The following is a 17830-nucleotide window of genomic DNA, read 5'->3' as shown; positions in this document are numbered from 1 at the left end:
GGCCAGCACGGGCCAACCCACGGGACGAGCCAGCCCGTCCTGTTGCCTACCCTACCTACACACAAACGTACACCTGACAAGCAAGGCATGACATCACATCGGTTTGGCTTTTATCTTCTCCTATACCATAATAATTTGGGGATGGGAAATAAAAAAAACTGGCTAATGTGCAGCGCAGAAGTATATCCAAGAGTTCGTAGCACCAGGAGAATCAAGAGTCTGCAAAGCAGGGGAGAAAGAAAAGTATTACGGAGGGCGGCTCTCTGTAGAAAACCATATAGAAGGACGGGAGATGCCTACAACTAGTCTATCATGAAATTTAATATGCATATAAGTTCATACAGATTGTATACCAATGTTGTCTGCATTTACAGTGATAGTGACGTGCGTATCAAATTCAGGTTAGGCCAGCTATATTCATCCCCTGTCTCCTTATACAACCTTCCACTTTCTACAGAGGACCCTCTGTGATATTTACTATTTCTTTATTCACTGAAGAGTAAGACATAGTACCCCTAAAAGAGAAAATTAACCTCTTCGGAGTGCAGAATACAGCATCTCTGAAGTTTGTTAAAAACCAGCAGAATGCATTCCAATCATACGGGACATCTGAAGCAAAACCCTGGTTTCACTTGGCAACATGAACAAAACAACTCTTCCAGTTCAATCCCCATCGCCTCTTCTTCACCTACAAAACACTTGCATTACCTCAATGAGCGAGTAGATAATCAACGGAAAGACTGTCCTAAACTCTTGTCATTTGTTGCCTCCAGTAAAATCAGATTAAATAGTAATATAAACCATTATTAATTAGTAAGGAGCTTACAGAGTACAGTAACAAACTTCTGTAATTTGCATTCTTCTGTAATTTGCATTGATGGCCTTTGGTAATCATAGAGTATGATAAACATTCAAAAATCTTTTATCAAACGAGAACCATACCGACAAAATACATGTCAGTGCTATGTCCTAGAATTGTATTGACTTTCGCTTTATCTATCTATACATACCTTTCTCTTGTGGTCATTTCATTCAAAGGGAAACCCAAATTTAGACAGAGAAGTAAAACCACCACCGAGTGATATATGGACAATAACTACTTTTCACACATTTGAGCACTTAAATAAAACAAGTGATAGAATAAGGTAAAAGAAATTTGTAATCCTTTTCATTATGTCAGACGCAGAATCTGATATAAAAAATCTCAGATTATGTAATTATATACAGTCATATACTGTCCATTTTACAAGCCTTTCATTGTTTATTGAAGGAAAAAGAGGAGAGACTACAAACTCCAGCCAGTGCCAGAGAAACAAGCGTGTTTTACTTTCTTGATGTGTAACAATCACATTCTGGATGCGTAAATCACACATATCATTGTAACTGCAGAAAATATAATCCAATCCTTTGGTGTCGATATAAACCGAAGGATGTTCACGTTCATGCTAAAATATCTGACTGCTTGAATTGAAATGATCCCAAGCCTCCTGAGACAAAAGCAGAAATTACAATTCCATGAGGAACACGATAGAAAGGGATCTGAGTTTAACATCATATCAAAAATTTTAATTGCCAATTATATTACTGTTGTTTTTACTTTGATTTGGATGGTTAAAGAGCAAAGCTTGTCAAAGAACATACAGAAGTTAGCAGATAACTTTTAAATGTCCAAAGCTAATTAGCAAGTGGATTTCACAAGTACATCATCTGGCTAGATGCCAGCAATTATTCACTCTAGGAGGCACAAGAATAACATTTTTATTTGCTAGTTCTAGTTTTCAAATAGGTTTCATTCATATGTTTATTTTAGTTTTCAAATTGAACAATGCACTTAGTTTGCAAATAGAGCTCAAGGCCATTATAGAGTTGAAATACATAGTTTAATTAATTTCACTGATTTAAAAATTTGAATCCTACAAATAGTGAAATATGCTATATGGCTCCGACACATTTGGCCAAAACATTCTAACTGGATTATTTGATTTTCATCATATATTCATAATTTAAATTTTGGCCCTCAAAGCATTATGCTCAAAACTTCCACATGTCGTAAGTGATAATAAATATACCAAAGAAGATCAAGAATCAGAATATCTATGTGACGTGCAAAATATATTTTTAAAGATACAAGATCTCACGGATACCTTTGCCTTTCATAAATCTAAACTACAGTTGACTGCGGAAAAATAAAAAGGCTCAACATGAGACCATACTTCCAGCGGAAAAATAAAAAGGATCCTCTGAAATTTGGGTTAGCATAATCTGACAATGAGACTCAAATAGTAGTAGCGCCAAAATGGAAAATACTAAATTTGTTTCATTAAAATTCAGAAGTAGGAAATTACTTGGATATTTGACCCTTTTCCTATATGGAATTCACAATTTACAAAGAATAAATTCCATGTTTATTCTTGTTTTTTTAAATTTCAAAACAGAACTTTCTTACCTACAACTACTTGACAGGAGACTGGATAATAACAGGTTATGAAGTTTTGACGCTTAATTCACCTGAAAAAAAACCAAAGAAGATGAAGTCGTCCTACTAAAACCAATGACATATCCAGGCACATCATACTTACGCGAAGTCACTCGTCTACAAGAAAGAAGAAAATACATCATTGAAAGATAGTTGAGGGGGAGTCAGGTGACCTATATATCATGGTTTTGTTAAATTGGGAGAGGATATCTATATTAACTTCTTAATTTGATTGAGTTATTGCACTTGAGACAAGCATAATGTTACTTTTTTCATCTTTATAAGTAAATGTTCCCCTAGACGAACCATTGACCCTATCTCATTTGCTATAAACTAGGTTATATTAAAATTAGAATGTTACGAATAATCGATGGACTAACAAAAGGGTGAGATTCAGGGCCTTCAAGCCATGGCTACCAGAATGAAAAGCAAACGTGGGATGGAGCACTAAAAGTTTAATGTACTGATCAATGAACTGACCTCAAGCAGTTATTGGCCACAAAACAGCCTAGGACAATGATTTCAGATAGTCAATGGTGACAAGGCAAGCAAATAGCAAGTGACACCAACTATTAAACAGTGAATACCTTCACCTATACTAATGCATAGTTGCTAATTGATTAGGTTATCTAGCGCTGCTGTGCTAGATCATAGTTATAATGCTATCATGCTATATACAGTAAAATTATTATAAAGAAAAAAAATCCACTAGAACTGATATAAGGTTAAAACAACAGTGAGTAAAAAGCTTATATCATTTAAGATCCATACTCCATGGAACAATTTTAGCAGCAATCTTCAAATCAATTTAGGGACAGTTTTCTGACACGATTGTAAGAGGAAACTGAAAGCCTGGAATATGTCTTCACCCTTCTAAAATTCCGAAACTACTGCCATAGTTTCACTTAACAAATTACCACTGGTTTCTGTCAATTTATAATTACAACTTACAACTTGGTTGCCAGAAAAAGCTTAGAGATGGTTATATTAGAATTAACAGTTACCCCTCATAAAAAGTCGAGAAAACACAGTTACCTGCATAATGTCAAAAACCTTTTCTGCAATGTACTTTTGATGTGGCGCTGCACCTTTTTGTTGTAGCTTATCTGGATGTAAACGTAATAGTGCCTTCTGGTATGCTCTCTTCACAGAGGCTCCTTCAATTATATCAACAAGTGGAACCGGTTTCCATCCACTCTCTGGCCAAAGGACCTAAGGAATAAACAGGAAAGAGTAATTAGTTTGAATTAAATCGTGAACCACAAAATACTCGTACATGATCAACTAATAATAGCTACATCAATGTTTTATTGCCAGAAATAAACAGGCTCATCAACATCAATATTTGGCATGAAATTTATTAAAGAAAATTTAATAGTTCTTTCTCATGAGAAGGTTATATAGAATTTTACAAAGAATTAACAGTTTGAAAAGATTTTATTTCATAGATGCTAGCAACGGTTTCTAGTTATTTTCCTGTCAGAAATTTTTCTATATTCTGTAATTTCCTACTTGAAGCAGGGGTTCTAGGCTCCTTCAATAACAACAATAATAACGACAACTTCAACATAATAATTTGAAAACATTATACATAACATAATGAAAGTATTACTCGGGTAAAACTTATTACGTAGTAATTTATAATAAAAAATTATTTCATGAATTTAAACTTTAGGTAGCTCGCATGCACATGCCCATCCGCACCCACGCCGTGCACGCATGCACATACATGCGTGCAAGCACACACCCAGACCCACACCCAGACCCACACCCATACCCACCCGTGCTCACCCCATCCACTCCCCCACCCACCCATGCACCAACGCACGCACGCGCTCACACACGTACATGCACCCACCCACCTACACACGCACACATGCACTCACCCATGCATGCAGCGCGTGTGCCCACGAGTGCATGCATGTGCGCTTTTGTGGTATAGTTTATATATGGCACATTGTGCAGTGACAGATTAAGTTCTTGTCTAGGATGAACCAAAATACTTTGCAATGAACAAGTGACAAAATGATATCCCAACTTGTGCATTCTCGCATCACTGCTGCCCAAAAGCCTGATATTAGACGTTATGGTTTTTCACAGGCTTCTGGCGAGATAATTGGATTACTAGTAAAATTAGGACGCCAGATAAATCCATATCCTGTACATTACTACTAGACTCACATGATTTTATTCAAGTTTCTTTTTTGTGTAACTACAATATACCGGTTTGCTTTTGAATATAAGAAGGCTACCTTACATACTTAATGACTAATGAGATGTGGGCTACAACATTCAATTTTCCAAGATTATCAATGTTAATCACACTTCACAGAATAGAGGCACAAGATTTTTCTTTGAAGTACGAGAAAACAAGAAAACCATGCAGTTTCAATCTATAGATAAGAGAAACATATATGATGCAAAATATTCATTGTGTTGCACATATCTTTTCCGTACTCACGTATTGTAAAGTTGAGAGGAGCGACCGTATATTTCCTTCCTTTCCTTTTGACCATTCCCGCACCTTAGCATCTATGCTCTGTAGCAAAGCAGAGAAGCAGAATTACCCTCAACAGATCAATATAAATTGATCCTCGAGGGATGCATCAGTAAACATTACCTTAAATTGATCTTGATTTGAAATGCTTTTCAGATCTTTCTTGTCATCTGGGGAGACTGTCTCTATCTGCAAACCAAGACCAGACTTCAGTAAATATTATATGGTTGGAAGTATCCATAGATTAAGAATTAAATTGGTTACATGTAAAAGAAATGAAGTTTATCACAGGTCTGGAGTAAATTTCATCACATATACTTCCTAATACTGCCCAGGTGATCCGGCTATCATGGAACCAAATCATCAAAACACCAAATCATTGGGATACTTAATACTTTAGAGGATTGGTGTTAAATTTGAATTATTGTTGGAATTTCTTTGATGGAAACGTGATTTAAAATGCTGGGGAAAAACAGAATTTTTTATTATGCATTCAAGATTGCAGCAAAGTCCAACGGATAAATAAATATTTTGCATAAACCATAAAGGGGACCGTATGATGCAAATAGAAACAAGATAAATTAAACATTAGCCATTTTTCTGCATGTTCATTGTCCACTGTAATGCTAAGTTGCATGGGTATGGATACGGGCGCTGGTATAGGTACGAGTATGGGACACGACAAATTTGAAAAAAAGTAGGGTATGGGGACATGACTATAAATATGTATGTTGTCTATATTTATATGCATTAAAATTAATAATTTATATAAGGTCAATATTTTTTTTTCATTTATATAAGATCAATATATTAGAAATAGATGTGAAGTGTATAGAATATACATCCAAGAAGTGTATGAGGAGTGTTTTAAATTAAAACATGTGGTATATAATTGAGTATAAGTTTGAACAAATGTGTGCATATATTCAAGAAGTGTCCAAGAAGTTTGGGTACGGGTACGGCTTTCAAATAAGTACCTAGGTAACATAGCTATACTGGAACTAGAAGTTCTTCATTGTTACAACCCAAGAGTAGTTTAACCAGTGCTGACCTTTAATATGTTCTTATATAGATGAGCCAATGTTTGGCTAAATTACCTAATTGATTTTTTTGTAACTCCCCTTAACTAGTTTGATGTTAACAGTTTCTGATGTGACTTTTGGGTAATAAAAGTCCACTATTCTGTAATTAAGCATTTTTCTTTGTCATTAGTGAAATTTTGGGGGGAAATTTAGCCAGTCAAACAAATTTACAACAAAAAACTATATTCTTATTCAATTAAATACTAATAACCATCCTACTAACCATTTACATCTTTAAAAGCACATAAAGTAATAAAAAATCTATAATTTAATCTGTGGCACGTCATTTAAATCCAACCACGTTGGTTAAACAAAGTTACATCAGCATTCGACTAACCCTAAAATTAATTCACATAGGTCACATGCAAATTTTCCACTAAGTTTTTTGCCAGTGGTGGAAAAGTTGACTAATTGCACAGTTGGCGTACTTTTAATACCAAAAAATTGTCAAAGAAACTTTTCATATTAGACCAGTTAAGGGGGATATACAAGAAGTACCAATTTGTTATTTTAGCCATCAATATTTTATTAAACAATCATAAGTACTAATCATATGTGATTGCATGGACATACATGAAATATGATTCCATTCCAACAAGCAAATTTATGTCTTAACACTGGTTGTGAACTAATAACATTATTGATAAATATAAGAGTTTTTTCAATATTAGTCTCTTAAATCTTTAGTATTTTGATATTATTACTCGCCCCGATCATTGTATTTTGATATTAAACATTCAAATCATCTTAATATATTGATATTAGTTCTTTCATCAGTCCTACCGTTCAAACCATAAACCATGATTGGGTTCAGACTAACCATGGATAACCACTCTCTTCCCCCTACAATTTCTACAATGTTGCACTGCTATAATTTTACATACTTGCTCTCTTTCTCTACTTGTTGCAGCTAACGGGGAGAATCTCTCTCCTCTAGTAGCAAACGTAAGCAAAATCTCTCTCTTACTCTATCTTTGTTGATTTCCTCTCATTTCTTAGTGTACTTTCAATTAACTGTGGAGTAATGCAGGGTTTTAAGTATCGGGCATTAGTGGAAATTTCAAGGATATGTAGTAACTAATAAATATATCAAAATGTTGTATCAGATAAGGTGCATATATAATATCATGTCCTAAAAACTAACCTAAACATATTTAACGATATCTAAGCATGCAAAACTGTAAATAAAATATTTTATCGCTACCCAATCATAAAAACTTACCTAGAAAAAGGCTGTACTAGAATTTTGCTAAAAAATAACACATGGATGGAATTTTTATTAAAAAAACATTAAAGAAAGTTTGTAGAACTAATTTGTTTTGCAATATATAAGACGATATATTGACTAACAAATAAGCTGATATATTGGCCATGTCGGGGATATATCAACCAAATTGCCAAAAATCAGAAAAGGATGTTGAAACTAAATTGTTTTTAGAAATCCTTAAGAATATATCGGTCGATATATCTGGCTATACCATGGGCTTCAAAATAGTATATTAATGGGCTCTAATTCTTGGTTACTTGTCTAACTGTGTTGACTTGATTTGAACATAGTTGTATACTTGAATACACTTGTGTTCAATGTATGTGTTCTTTGTTTTGTTATTTTGCAACATGGAACTTGGATCAACCCTTACCAACTTAATTTCTAGATTGATCTAAATTTTGAGTTGAATCATTTAGGTAATAGGAGGTTGTTGGAAAAGAAGGCAAGTGAAATTGGTTTGGGTTTTAATTAAACTAGTTTGGGTTTGATGATCTTAATGGGTACAAGTATAAAGAGCAATGTGGTGGATATGTGAACTGAGAGGTATAACTATCCGTTCAACAAAAAAGATAAAGAAAAATAAATATTCTTCCACCATTTTAATACCAACTAACTTGAGGGACCAATATTAACATGTTAAAATGATTTGAGGGGCTACTATCAAAGTATAGTGATATTTGGGGGACCAATACCAAAATACTAAAAATTTAAGGGACCAATAGTGAAAATATCCTAATTTTAATAAGATATATCCCAAAATCAAGCCCAAGAACAAATCTATGTCGTTATTTTCCTGATCAAAAGAAATCTGATCATTAATCTGAGTTGATAGCATTAGTTCAACTTGAGTTAATTTGTCATGTCTTCCATTCTTTTCATAGCCCTAATTATAACTGACAAGTGTTTCCCGCATATTTTTGTTTGGTTTACAATCCTTTCCATAATAATTTATGCCACAATAAAACTTTCAACCCCAATCTTGTAATGCGTTTTAAATTATAAAATCTCATTTGTCTAGATTCTCTTTCAATTTTGGTTTACTTTATCATCGTAGCTTTAGTATGAGAATTTTCATAGACTTCTAAAGTAGATTATTGCTTGTACTAATACTTCAACGGACAAAGATAGAAACATGTACTGATCACCTTTAATATTCTACATCCAACTTTACCAGTTTAGGTTTGCAAAGCTTTATAGAAAGCTCAGTCATTCACAAACTCATATATAGATTATGACTGTTAAGGGTTATCGGTATTTTCTTGTCTTTATTGATGATTTCTCTCGCATGACTTGGCTATATCTACTAAAAGAGAGATCTGAGGTTTTGACTGTTTTTGAAATCTTTTACAACGAAATCAAAAATCAATTCTCCACCTCTATCCGTGTCCTTCGTACCGATAATGCCTTAGAATACATGAAAAATATCATCTCTCGCGTTTGTGCAAATATTGGCATTATCCATCAAACTTCATGTTCTTACACGTCATAACAAAATAGAGTTACAGAAAGAAAGCATAGACACATTTTAGATGTTGCTCGGACCATGATGATACATATGAATGCTTCAAAATATTTGTGGTCTGATGCTGTTCTCAGTGCATGTTTCCTGATCAATAGGATGCCCTCTCCTGTTCTTAATGGTAAAATATCATTCACCTGCCTTTATCCTAACAAAAAACCTTTTCCTGTGGTTCCTCGTGTTTTTTGTTGTACTTGCTTTGTTCAGGATTTGTCTCCAGGACTAGATAAACTATCTCCACGGTCTATTAAGTGTGTCTTTGTAGGCTACTCGCGAACTCAAAGAGGTTATCGGTGTTATAATCTATCCTCCAGAAAATATTTTGTCTGCAGACGTAATATTTTTTGAGTCGGTTCCATACTTCTCCTTGACTGGTTCACCCCCAACTGTCAGTTCATCTTTTCCTCTTCCGTCTCTCGCTCATACTACTGTTCTATTACCTGCTTCGGTTTATTTTGCTGATAGATCTTCTCCGAGACTACAAAATGCTTTCACTATGCCGTCTGCACCATCATCACTACTAACGTATTATCGTCGTTCAAAAGTTCCTGTCCTTCTCTTTGCTCCAGCCGAACAATCATCTCCCGTTGTAGGTCTGCCTCCTTCTAATCCATCTGATCTAGATATTCCAGTTGCTCATCGAAAAGATAAACGGTCTTGAACTAATCATCCTATATCTGATTTTGTTTCGTATGACCGTCTTACTCCCTCTTCTCGTCAGTTTGCTTTGTCATTGTCCTCTATGTCTCTACCTAGGTCATATGAGGAGGTCGTATTAGATCATGCTTGGAAACAGACCATGGATGAGGAGATGGATGCACTTGTTTCTAGAGGGACTTGGGATCTTGTATCTTCTCCAACAAGCGCTACTGTAGTTGGCTGTCGGTGGGTTTATACCTTGAAGTATCGTACCGATGGTTCGATTGATCGTTATAAAGCACGTCTTGTTGCTAAGGGATATACTCAAACCTATAGGGTCGATTATCTTGAGACATTCTCTCCCGTAGCCCACCTTAATTCCATTCGTCTACTTTTCTCTATGGTTGTTAACCTGGACTGGACAATGTTTCAGCTGGATGTTAAAAATATCTTTTTGTATGGTGACTTGCAGGAGGAAGTCTATATGGAGTAACCTCCAGGGTATGTGGCTCAGGGAGAGAATACTATCTGTAAGCTTAAAAAGACGATTTATGGTCTAAAACAGAGTCCAAGGGCATGGTTTGAGAAATTTAGTACTGTTATATCTGGTGTCGGTTTCAAACAATGTCAATCTAATCACTCCGTCTTTATCCGACGCACTACAGCTGGTCTGGTGATTCTGGCCATATATGTTGATGACATCCTGCTAACTGGGAGTGATCTTGCTGCCTTAGTTGAGACTAAGGAGTACCTTTCACGTCACTTTGTGATCAAAGATATGAAAAAACCCAAATACTTTATTGGGATTGAGATTGCATATCAAAAGGACCGTTTGCTTCTACCTCAAAGGAAATATGTATTGGACTTATTAGAAAAAATAGGCCTTTTGGGGTGTAAGCCAGCAAGCACTCCAATGAAGGTGAATGTGGATTTATGACGTGATAATAGTCCTCTCCTAGATGATGCAAGCCGATATAGGAGACTGATTGGCAAGTTGATCTATCTCACTATTACTAGACCTGATATTACATTTGCAATTGGAGTATTGAGCAGATTTATACACAAACCTAGAGAGGTTCACTGGACTGCTGCTTTGAGGATTCTAGCTTATGTCAAAAGCTGTCCTGGAAAAGGATTATTGTATAAGAAGCATGAACATCTACACATCTCAGCCTTTTCTGATGCTGGGTATGTGGGAGACATAGGAGATAGAAAGTCAACTTCTGGATTTTGCATATTTATTAGAGGAAATCTAGTTACTTAGAGGAGCAAAAAACAAGATGTTGTTTCTCGATCTAGTGTAGAGGTAGAATACAGAGCTATGGCTCACACTGTATGTGAGATGATATGGTTACAGAAGCTGTTGACGGAGCTTGGTTTTACTCAGCCTGGTCATATGCCTATGCATTGTGATAACCAGTTTGCTATCTATAATGCAAAGAATCCAGTATTTCATTAGAGAACTAAGCACATTGAAGTTGATTGTAACTTTGTTAGAGATGCTTGAGAAAAGAAAGTGATCTCTCTTCAGTTCACTCCATCCTCCGAACAGTTAGCTGACATTCTTACTAAATCTACATCACCTAAGGTGTTTTCTATTCTATGTAACAAGTTGGGCATGGTTGATATATATGCTCCAACTTAAGGGGGAGTGTTAGAATTAGTATTTGGGTTATCGGGTTAGGGCCCATTAACCCATTAGCCTATTACCCATATGTAACCCTATATAAACTCATGTGAATGAATGGAAGAGGTAAGCTCTCTGATTTCTCACTTCAACATCGAGCAATATCTCGAGAGAAAAAATGGTTGATTTATGGAAATTGTGAATTAAGCCTATTGGGTTAAGTTGGCTGAATCGGACCCGACCCGACCCAATATAACCTAATATGAATTATATCTCTTGTTTACAGCTTTTTTGCCCAAATCAATTGCGATACCCTCTATCAGAACTTTCCGCCTCTTCATCTTCTTCTTCAGTCTTCCTCAACACTAGGGCTCTCATCACATCAAAAGTGATGTACTGATCTCTCTTTCTCATCACATGAAAAGTGATGTACTGATCTCTCTCTAGCCCTCTTTTAGTTACAGTGAAACCAGGGTTTGACAATGAGTAGGTGGAAACTAAAGCTTCAAAGATGATAATCTCTCTTCCTCTCCTCGCTCTTAGTCTCATTCTCTCTGTCTCCTCCCTCATCTCTCTCTCAGTCTCTCTCTCTCTCCTCCCTCATCTCTCTCTTAGTCTCTCCTTCTTCCTATCTCCTCCCTCATCTCCCTCTCAGTCTCTCCTTCTCCCTCTTAGTCTCTCTCTTAGTTCTCCCTCTCCCTCTCAGTCTCTCTTAATTTTCCTTCTCCATCATTCTCGATCTCTCATCTCTCTATCCCTCTCAGTCTCTCTCAATTTTCCTTCTCCATCATTCTCGATCTCTTTATCTCTCTCCCCCCCTCTCACTCTCACTCTTAGTTTCTCTCCCATCTCTCTATCATAGAACTAACAAGGTCAAGACAGCAACCCGCAAAGAAAATGTCAATATAACTGACAATTATAAGAAATTAGTGTCTGCGATCAGTTAGTGATCCTAAACATCATAGGTTATTTACTTTTTTATATGTTTAGACAATATAATTTATTAAGTATGTTTAGCACTATAGATTCCATTTAGGATATTATATTACACACATGCACATCATTTGATATGACAATCCGATATTTATTTCATATACCCGACATATCCCGAATTATCGCTATCCAACATGAATTTTAGTCATCCAACATGAACCCGACATCTTACATTTAAAATCTTGTTGCTTCATTGATCTATCCTAAGAATCTATAAAGTATAGAGAAGTTATTTTAGTATGGCTTGACTGCAGACCTGATTAGTAGATGAAGAAGCACATAAAGATTGTTGATTTGGGTGCTAAAGTAGGATGAAGAAAGTGTCTAGTATTACAACTGAATCGGCAGAAAATGGACAATAAGAAAATAGGTGATTTGAAAGACATGACAACCATAGAGTCCTAACGAGAAAAGAAATAGAGGAGCAGTAGAGAAGATGTAGAAGATAAGGTATATAGGAGAAGATAATAAAGGCTCAACCTTTTAACTAAGGTTTTGTTCATTTTCACCCTTAAGCTTGGTCCCTCCTTTGCAGGATAGATATAAATATGATTTTGATGAAGGTTTGGCGAAGAGTTTATCAGGGTTTTAGGATTTTTGCTAGAATTGATATTATTTTATGCAATCTTCTATTTTTGTAAATATCAACATTTCAAATATTAGATATCAGAGATATAGAGGATGATCAAAATCCATATCAGATTGCAGGTATCAAGGGAATAATGGGGACATCTAGTATTTGAAACTTTATCGGAAAAATAAACTCGTTTGAGTTTGGTATTGCTTAATAACACTTAACCTTGCATTAAATTAATCACAATTCATGAAGCAGTATAATGATGCAGTATATCTGTATATGTAGGTATGAAGCGCATGCTAGACACATATATACAAATTGTTCAAAGCATGATCATAAGAAAAGATCCGCTTAATCCTTGAGGCAAACCTAAATATCATTTCCTATCGCCCATCTGAAAAATGAAAATCTGTTCTTAATCTTAGTAAACCAAACTCTTGCCTCAGCTACTCAACTATAGAGAAATGATGAAGTTTTTTGAATGTATGTTCAAATTATGCGAGAATGAAAAAAGCAATGGAGGGTAAACATACCAAGCATCCTTCAAGATCATCACAGTTAAGGTCTTCTATATTCACTGAACCATCAAGGATATCTGGAGTTGAATCTGGCAGCAATAATATAATTGTAACCTCAATAATCGTAATTACATCATAAATACTACAAAACTGGCCTAATTAATGTCTAAATGATACAGAAAATGAAATCCCTCAATATTATGATCTCTGAAATTTGGTTCTCCGTTTGAAATAGTTATAGTCAGTGATTTGGATGGTTTCCCCTTGCAGTTATGGGAAAAGACAAATAGTGAGTTATGTTCAGCCAAAGAACTTGTATTAAAGTTAAGGAGTAACCTACGAAAAGCTAAATATAATTTGGAACATACAAAAATGGGTAAAACAATTTGTTGATTCCTTCACCAATAAGGTAAAACACATTAGCGTTGCACACAAATAAAGAACCTTGACCACATCTTCTACAGTTAAGAAAGAGAATATCAAGGTTATATAGGAAAGCCTTGCCAGCTTATTACCTAGGGAGGGTAGAATAATATTATTTAATCATCCTTTTGAGCATTGTATGGCACTCTCAGACTTAGGTGCCAACAAAATAAAAACACCTGTCCTTAACTTCTTAAACAATGATCTAAATCTTAGACAGGACAAATTGCCATTTCCAATGTTCTAGACGTTGGAACTAAAGTGGAATTTAGGGTATTAGTTAAACCAGAAATCCTCTTGCACTCTCTTTCTTTACGTTGAACTTTCTTTCACCGTTACGTTTGAGTAGTGAAAACTTATTATTGTCCTTTCCTTCATCTCTCTTAGAAAGTAGAAGAACCTTTTCATCTTGATATTTCTAGGTTTTTCATCTTGATATTTATAGGTTTACTGTTTTTGGATGACCAAAAATCTCAGTCAGCCATTTGATGAATATCCAAGAAATCAAAATAATGACAGTCAAAGATAGCCATTTGCTTAGACTGAGAACCTAAAGCAAAAGTTTACCTACTGCTTTTGCCAGCTAGGGATAACAAATAAAACAAGGATGGGATAAGTCGGGATATGTGAAACAAAAATTGCAGTGTAAACATGGTTTGATTTACTCCACAAATAATGTCAATTTAAGGAGTATAACTGGTTCCATTACTTATCGGATTCCTTTCTCGCATGACAATCAACATCATCATCAGGTGTTAAATTTTCTTTGAATTGACATAGCCAAACACCTCTCTTCAGTAATGTTCATGTCAAATGAGTTGAACATGCCTAAACCATCAAAATTAAGCCTTCATCACGGTTTCCCCTGATGTCAAAACTACCAACGCTTATTAAATATTCCTTGGCTACCAGTTGCAAGTTTTTATCATTTCACTTCCAGTACATAAGGGTTAAAAAAACACATCAGAGGAGACATCATATTAACAGGTAGTATGGCAAATTAAGAAATATAGTAACTTGTATTGGATCATTACGTGAATGAAGAAGATACTTGATAAATAATTTAAGGACGCGATGTAACATGTTAATCCATTCTCCATTCTAGTAACTGCTTTTGGTAACAAAGTGTCCGGGCTTGCAAGTATATTGCATATTGGAGGATTATTATGGACTTAAACCTTTTGATATGAGTAAAAAGTACTTATCCAAGACAAAACTCACATGAAATCATGTGTTAGGGTTGTAGCTCACTGCAACAGGTGACAGAATTGCATCCACCGACATTGTAAAAGTTCTGTCCCTAACCAACTTCCTCTACCTCATACAAAGAAGGATGTGAAACAAATTGATGGAGCGATCAAAATGAGCATTTCTAACAAGCAATATGATGAAAGTTTCAATCTTGAAGATAGCTATCTGCATCTATGGAAATTCTAACCAAAAGGAAAAAAACGAAAAAAGAAAAAAGCACAGACAGCATTTCTAAGAGAGCCCTTTAAACTAAATATGATAAGTTCCCTGTCTTTATATCTCTCTGTGGGCCTTAGATCAAGCACCCAAACAAATTACTCCGAGGGACAACAACAGGTTCAAATAAAATGACTTTCAGCTGGTACAGGAAAAGTTCTAAAATTATTCATGTACTGGAATGCATCAAATAATGCTAAACAAGATTTATTAAATTTACAAGAAACTGACCAGAGGATGGTCTCAATGGATCTTTCCTTTCTGATAAAGGATCATCAGTCATGTGAACATCAAAGCTTATATTGGAGTCAACTTTCTCCGACATTTCTGAATTTTGATTTATCTGAAATAACAAACAAGCTACTCAGTAAACATTGAATTCCTTCTTGTAGCATTGGCGTTGATCATAGGTCAGTAATCTAACCAACCTGCACAATAAAATTTAAGATATTTTTGTTAACTTACTGGAAAAGGTGCCCCTGATAATCTACTGTCGTAGCTCCTACTGGTTGTTCTCACTTGTTCATCTATTTTGTCTACAAAGACAAAAACTTGATCTTCTAAGTTGCCTGTTCCTTCATCTTTTCCTCTAGACCTTCTACCCAGAGCTTGAAATGTACCTTTGCGTTTTTGTGAATCTTCCTGATTGAAGATTTTAATGAAATCTTTAACCAATCCCTTCACCCTAGTACCAGCAATTTTTTCTTCTGGAGATACAGTAGTATCTCTGACTTTTCGCCCAGTTATCTCCTCATTTTCTATGGTCAACAAGAAAAGAGAAGCAGAAAGAGGAAGTTCAGCAGCAATTTGTGGGATAATATATATAGTAAATTCACACTATGAACTTACGTTGTTTTTCCAGATCATCATCAACCAGCTGTTTAAGATTCTTTAGGTTATGTGTCTGAGCTTCATTCATAATAACAGAAACCCCTTCATTTTTGCTGTTGCATATATCTATGTCATCTGAAGCACCCAAAAAGACATATTAAAGCCAAGTTTCCTTCCAACTTTGTAACAAGTTTAAATAAACAGCATATAACAGAAAATGACGAAGTTAAGCACGAAGGATATAAAAAAAGGCTACCTGATGTCTCAGTTTCATCACTGTGAATGAACTTGGACACAAGTTAAGCACCAAAGATATAAATAAACATCATATAACAAAAGGCTACCTGATGTCTCAGTTTCATCACTGTGAATGAACTTGGACACAAGTTCAGAAGGAAACGAGCCTTTCGGAGTAGTTGACTCTGCAGTAACCTTTGTCTCTGTTGTAATACCATTCACTGATTTAGCTAAGTTACCTTCGCTTTTGTATGTAGTATTCGGTATCGACAACATATCATCTTCATGGAGGATCATATCAACTTCTTGCACAACTATTTCAGGCAATCTTCTAAACCTACTCTCATGTTGTAAGTTTGACTTAGAGGGCATCACTAGTGTGACTCCTTTGCCTGCCCATTTGTATATTGAGAAGTGGAAATGTCCTCTACTGACATCATTTTCCAAGCTAGCAGAATCCTTCTGAAAGTGATTCTTAATGCCAAGGCTACTAGAATCCATAGCCTCTGATGACTTTTCCATGCTATAAGAAACCTGACGAGATAGAGGACTTTGGCGATATAAAACATGACCATCGGTTTTCAGGTCATCGTGTGCAGTTACAAGCCGGTTTGTGAAACTAGTCACAGAAGTAGTTGGAGAAGATGGGATTGATTCAGGGAATCCATCGTCGCATTTGTACATAGAACATTGAGAAGGTGAACGCATCCCTTGGTCCATCAATCTTGTCAACTTCATTGATTGGCTAGACAAGTTGAAACTCATCAAGAGCATGAACGCCATGTACAATAATAATGAGTGAATTAAAAATAACGACTTGATGAATACTCTACAGGAATGAATAACTCCTAAAAATTTCCTTTAAACGTTAAAACCACACTGCTCCCAGCGACTGAAGGATGCAAAGGAAAGTGGAACACAAAAATTGAACATGCACGGTGAACAAGTCCAAATATTGGCCAGCTTTGGTTGCAAATGCCTATTTGGAGTTACTAAATGTGATTAAGAAATTAGTAGAACTGGTCTATAACTAAATGGAGAATACTTACGAGGTGGTTCTTGAAGTTTTAGGCAGCAAAGGTGTTTCCATTGAATGTTATAGAAGAAATTTGAGAGGTATTATGCAAGTATCGTGTTAATGATTAAAAAGCCATTTTGGAATGATTACCCAAATATTTACAATCACAAAATAGTTTAAAATTCAATACATACAATCATAAGGAACTCAGGCCCTATGAACATGAAATCAAACAAAGCTATGCATTTACAATGCCTTTATATAACTTATAAGCACGTTCGTATGCACATGTATGCGAGTAGGAACCCAAAGAAGTTTTACTGTTTCCTAGGCATAACAAACTCTGATTCTCTCCAATTAATATCAACGGAAGTGCATAATAGTGGATCTTAACCACATAGTTTATTAGGCTCCGTGATAGCCTGAAACATCTATCAGAATCACTTATAAGATTAAAAGAAAAATAAAAATTAAAAATTAAAACATGTTCCACAGTTCTCTACATTCATCAAATAGTCTCCAGAAAGCTGTTCAATTTAGAACTGCATGGTTCTTCGTGTGTAACTATCCGAAGATTCCATGGAGATCAATATGAAGTACATAAATTTATGGTATGATGATACGGCGGATCATCCAGTATGGCATGATTAGCTTCC

At 35.4% G+C, this 17830-nt stretch overlaps 1 protein-coding gene across 4 annotated transcripts in view; it reads right to left on the bottom strand.

The window, feature by feature from the left end:
* The window catches only part of LOC109834466 (J domain-containing protein required for chloroplast accumulation response 1-like), an 18529-nt gene continuing 1845 nt past the window's right edge, over window positions 1147-17830 (bottom strand). Inside the window, exons 2-11 of one of the 4 annotated variants that reach the window (XR_002245580.1) lie at window positions 16264-16901; window positions 15938-16054; window positions 15554-15846; window positions 15320-15431; window positions 13214-13287; window positions 5097-5162; window positions 4938-5015; window positions 3512-3688; window positions 2509-2593; window positions 1147-1487 (exon numbers count right to left, since the gene is read on the bottom strand). Coding sequence is in view for 2 of the 4 variants with exons in the window: in XM_020402488.1 (XP_020258077.1) it covers window positions 1446-1487; window positions 3512-3688; window positions 4938-5015; window positions 5097-5162; window positions 13214-13287; window positions 15320-15431; window positions 15554-15846; window positions 15938-16054; window positions 16264-16894 (1590 nt within the window). In the remaining 2 variants the exon portion in view is untranslated. Of the gene's footprint in view, window positions 1488-2446; window positions 2594-3511; window positions 3689-4937; window positions 5016-5096; window positions 5163-13213; window positions 13288-15319; window positions 15432-15553; window positions 15847-15937; window positions 16055-16263; window positions 16902-17830 lie in introns of all 4 variants that reach the window. The other 3 variants (XR_002245581.1, XM_020402490.1, XM_020402488.1) reach the window with 3 other exon arrangements.

Source organism: Asparagus officinalis, chromosome 3 (genome assembly GCF_001876935.1).
Source record: "Asparagus officinalis chromosome 3, Aspof.V1, whole genome shotgun sequence".
Taxonomy (NCBI): Eukaryota; Viridiplantae; Streptophyta; class Magnoliopsida; order Asparagales; family Asparagaceae; genus Asparagus; species Asparagus officinalis.
This window is presented reverse-complemented; position numbering and strand designations above follow the sequence as displayed.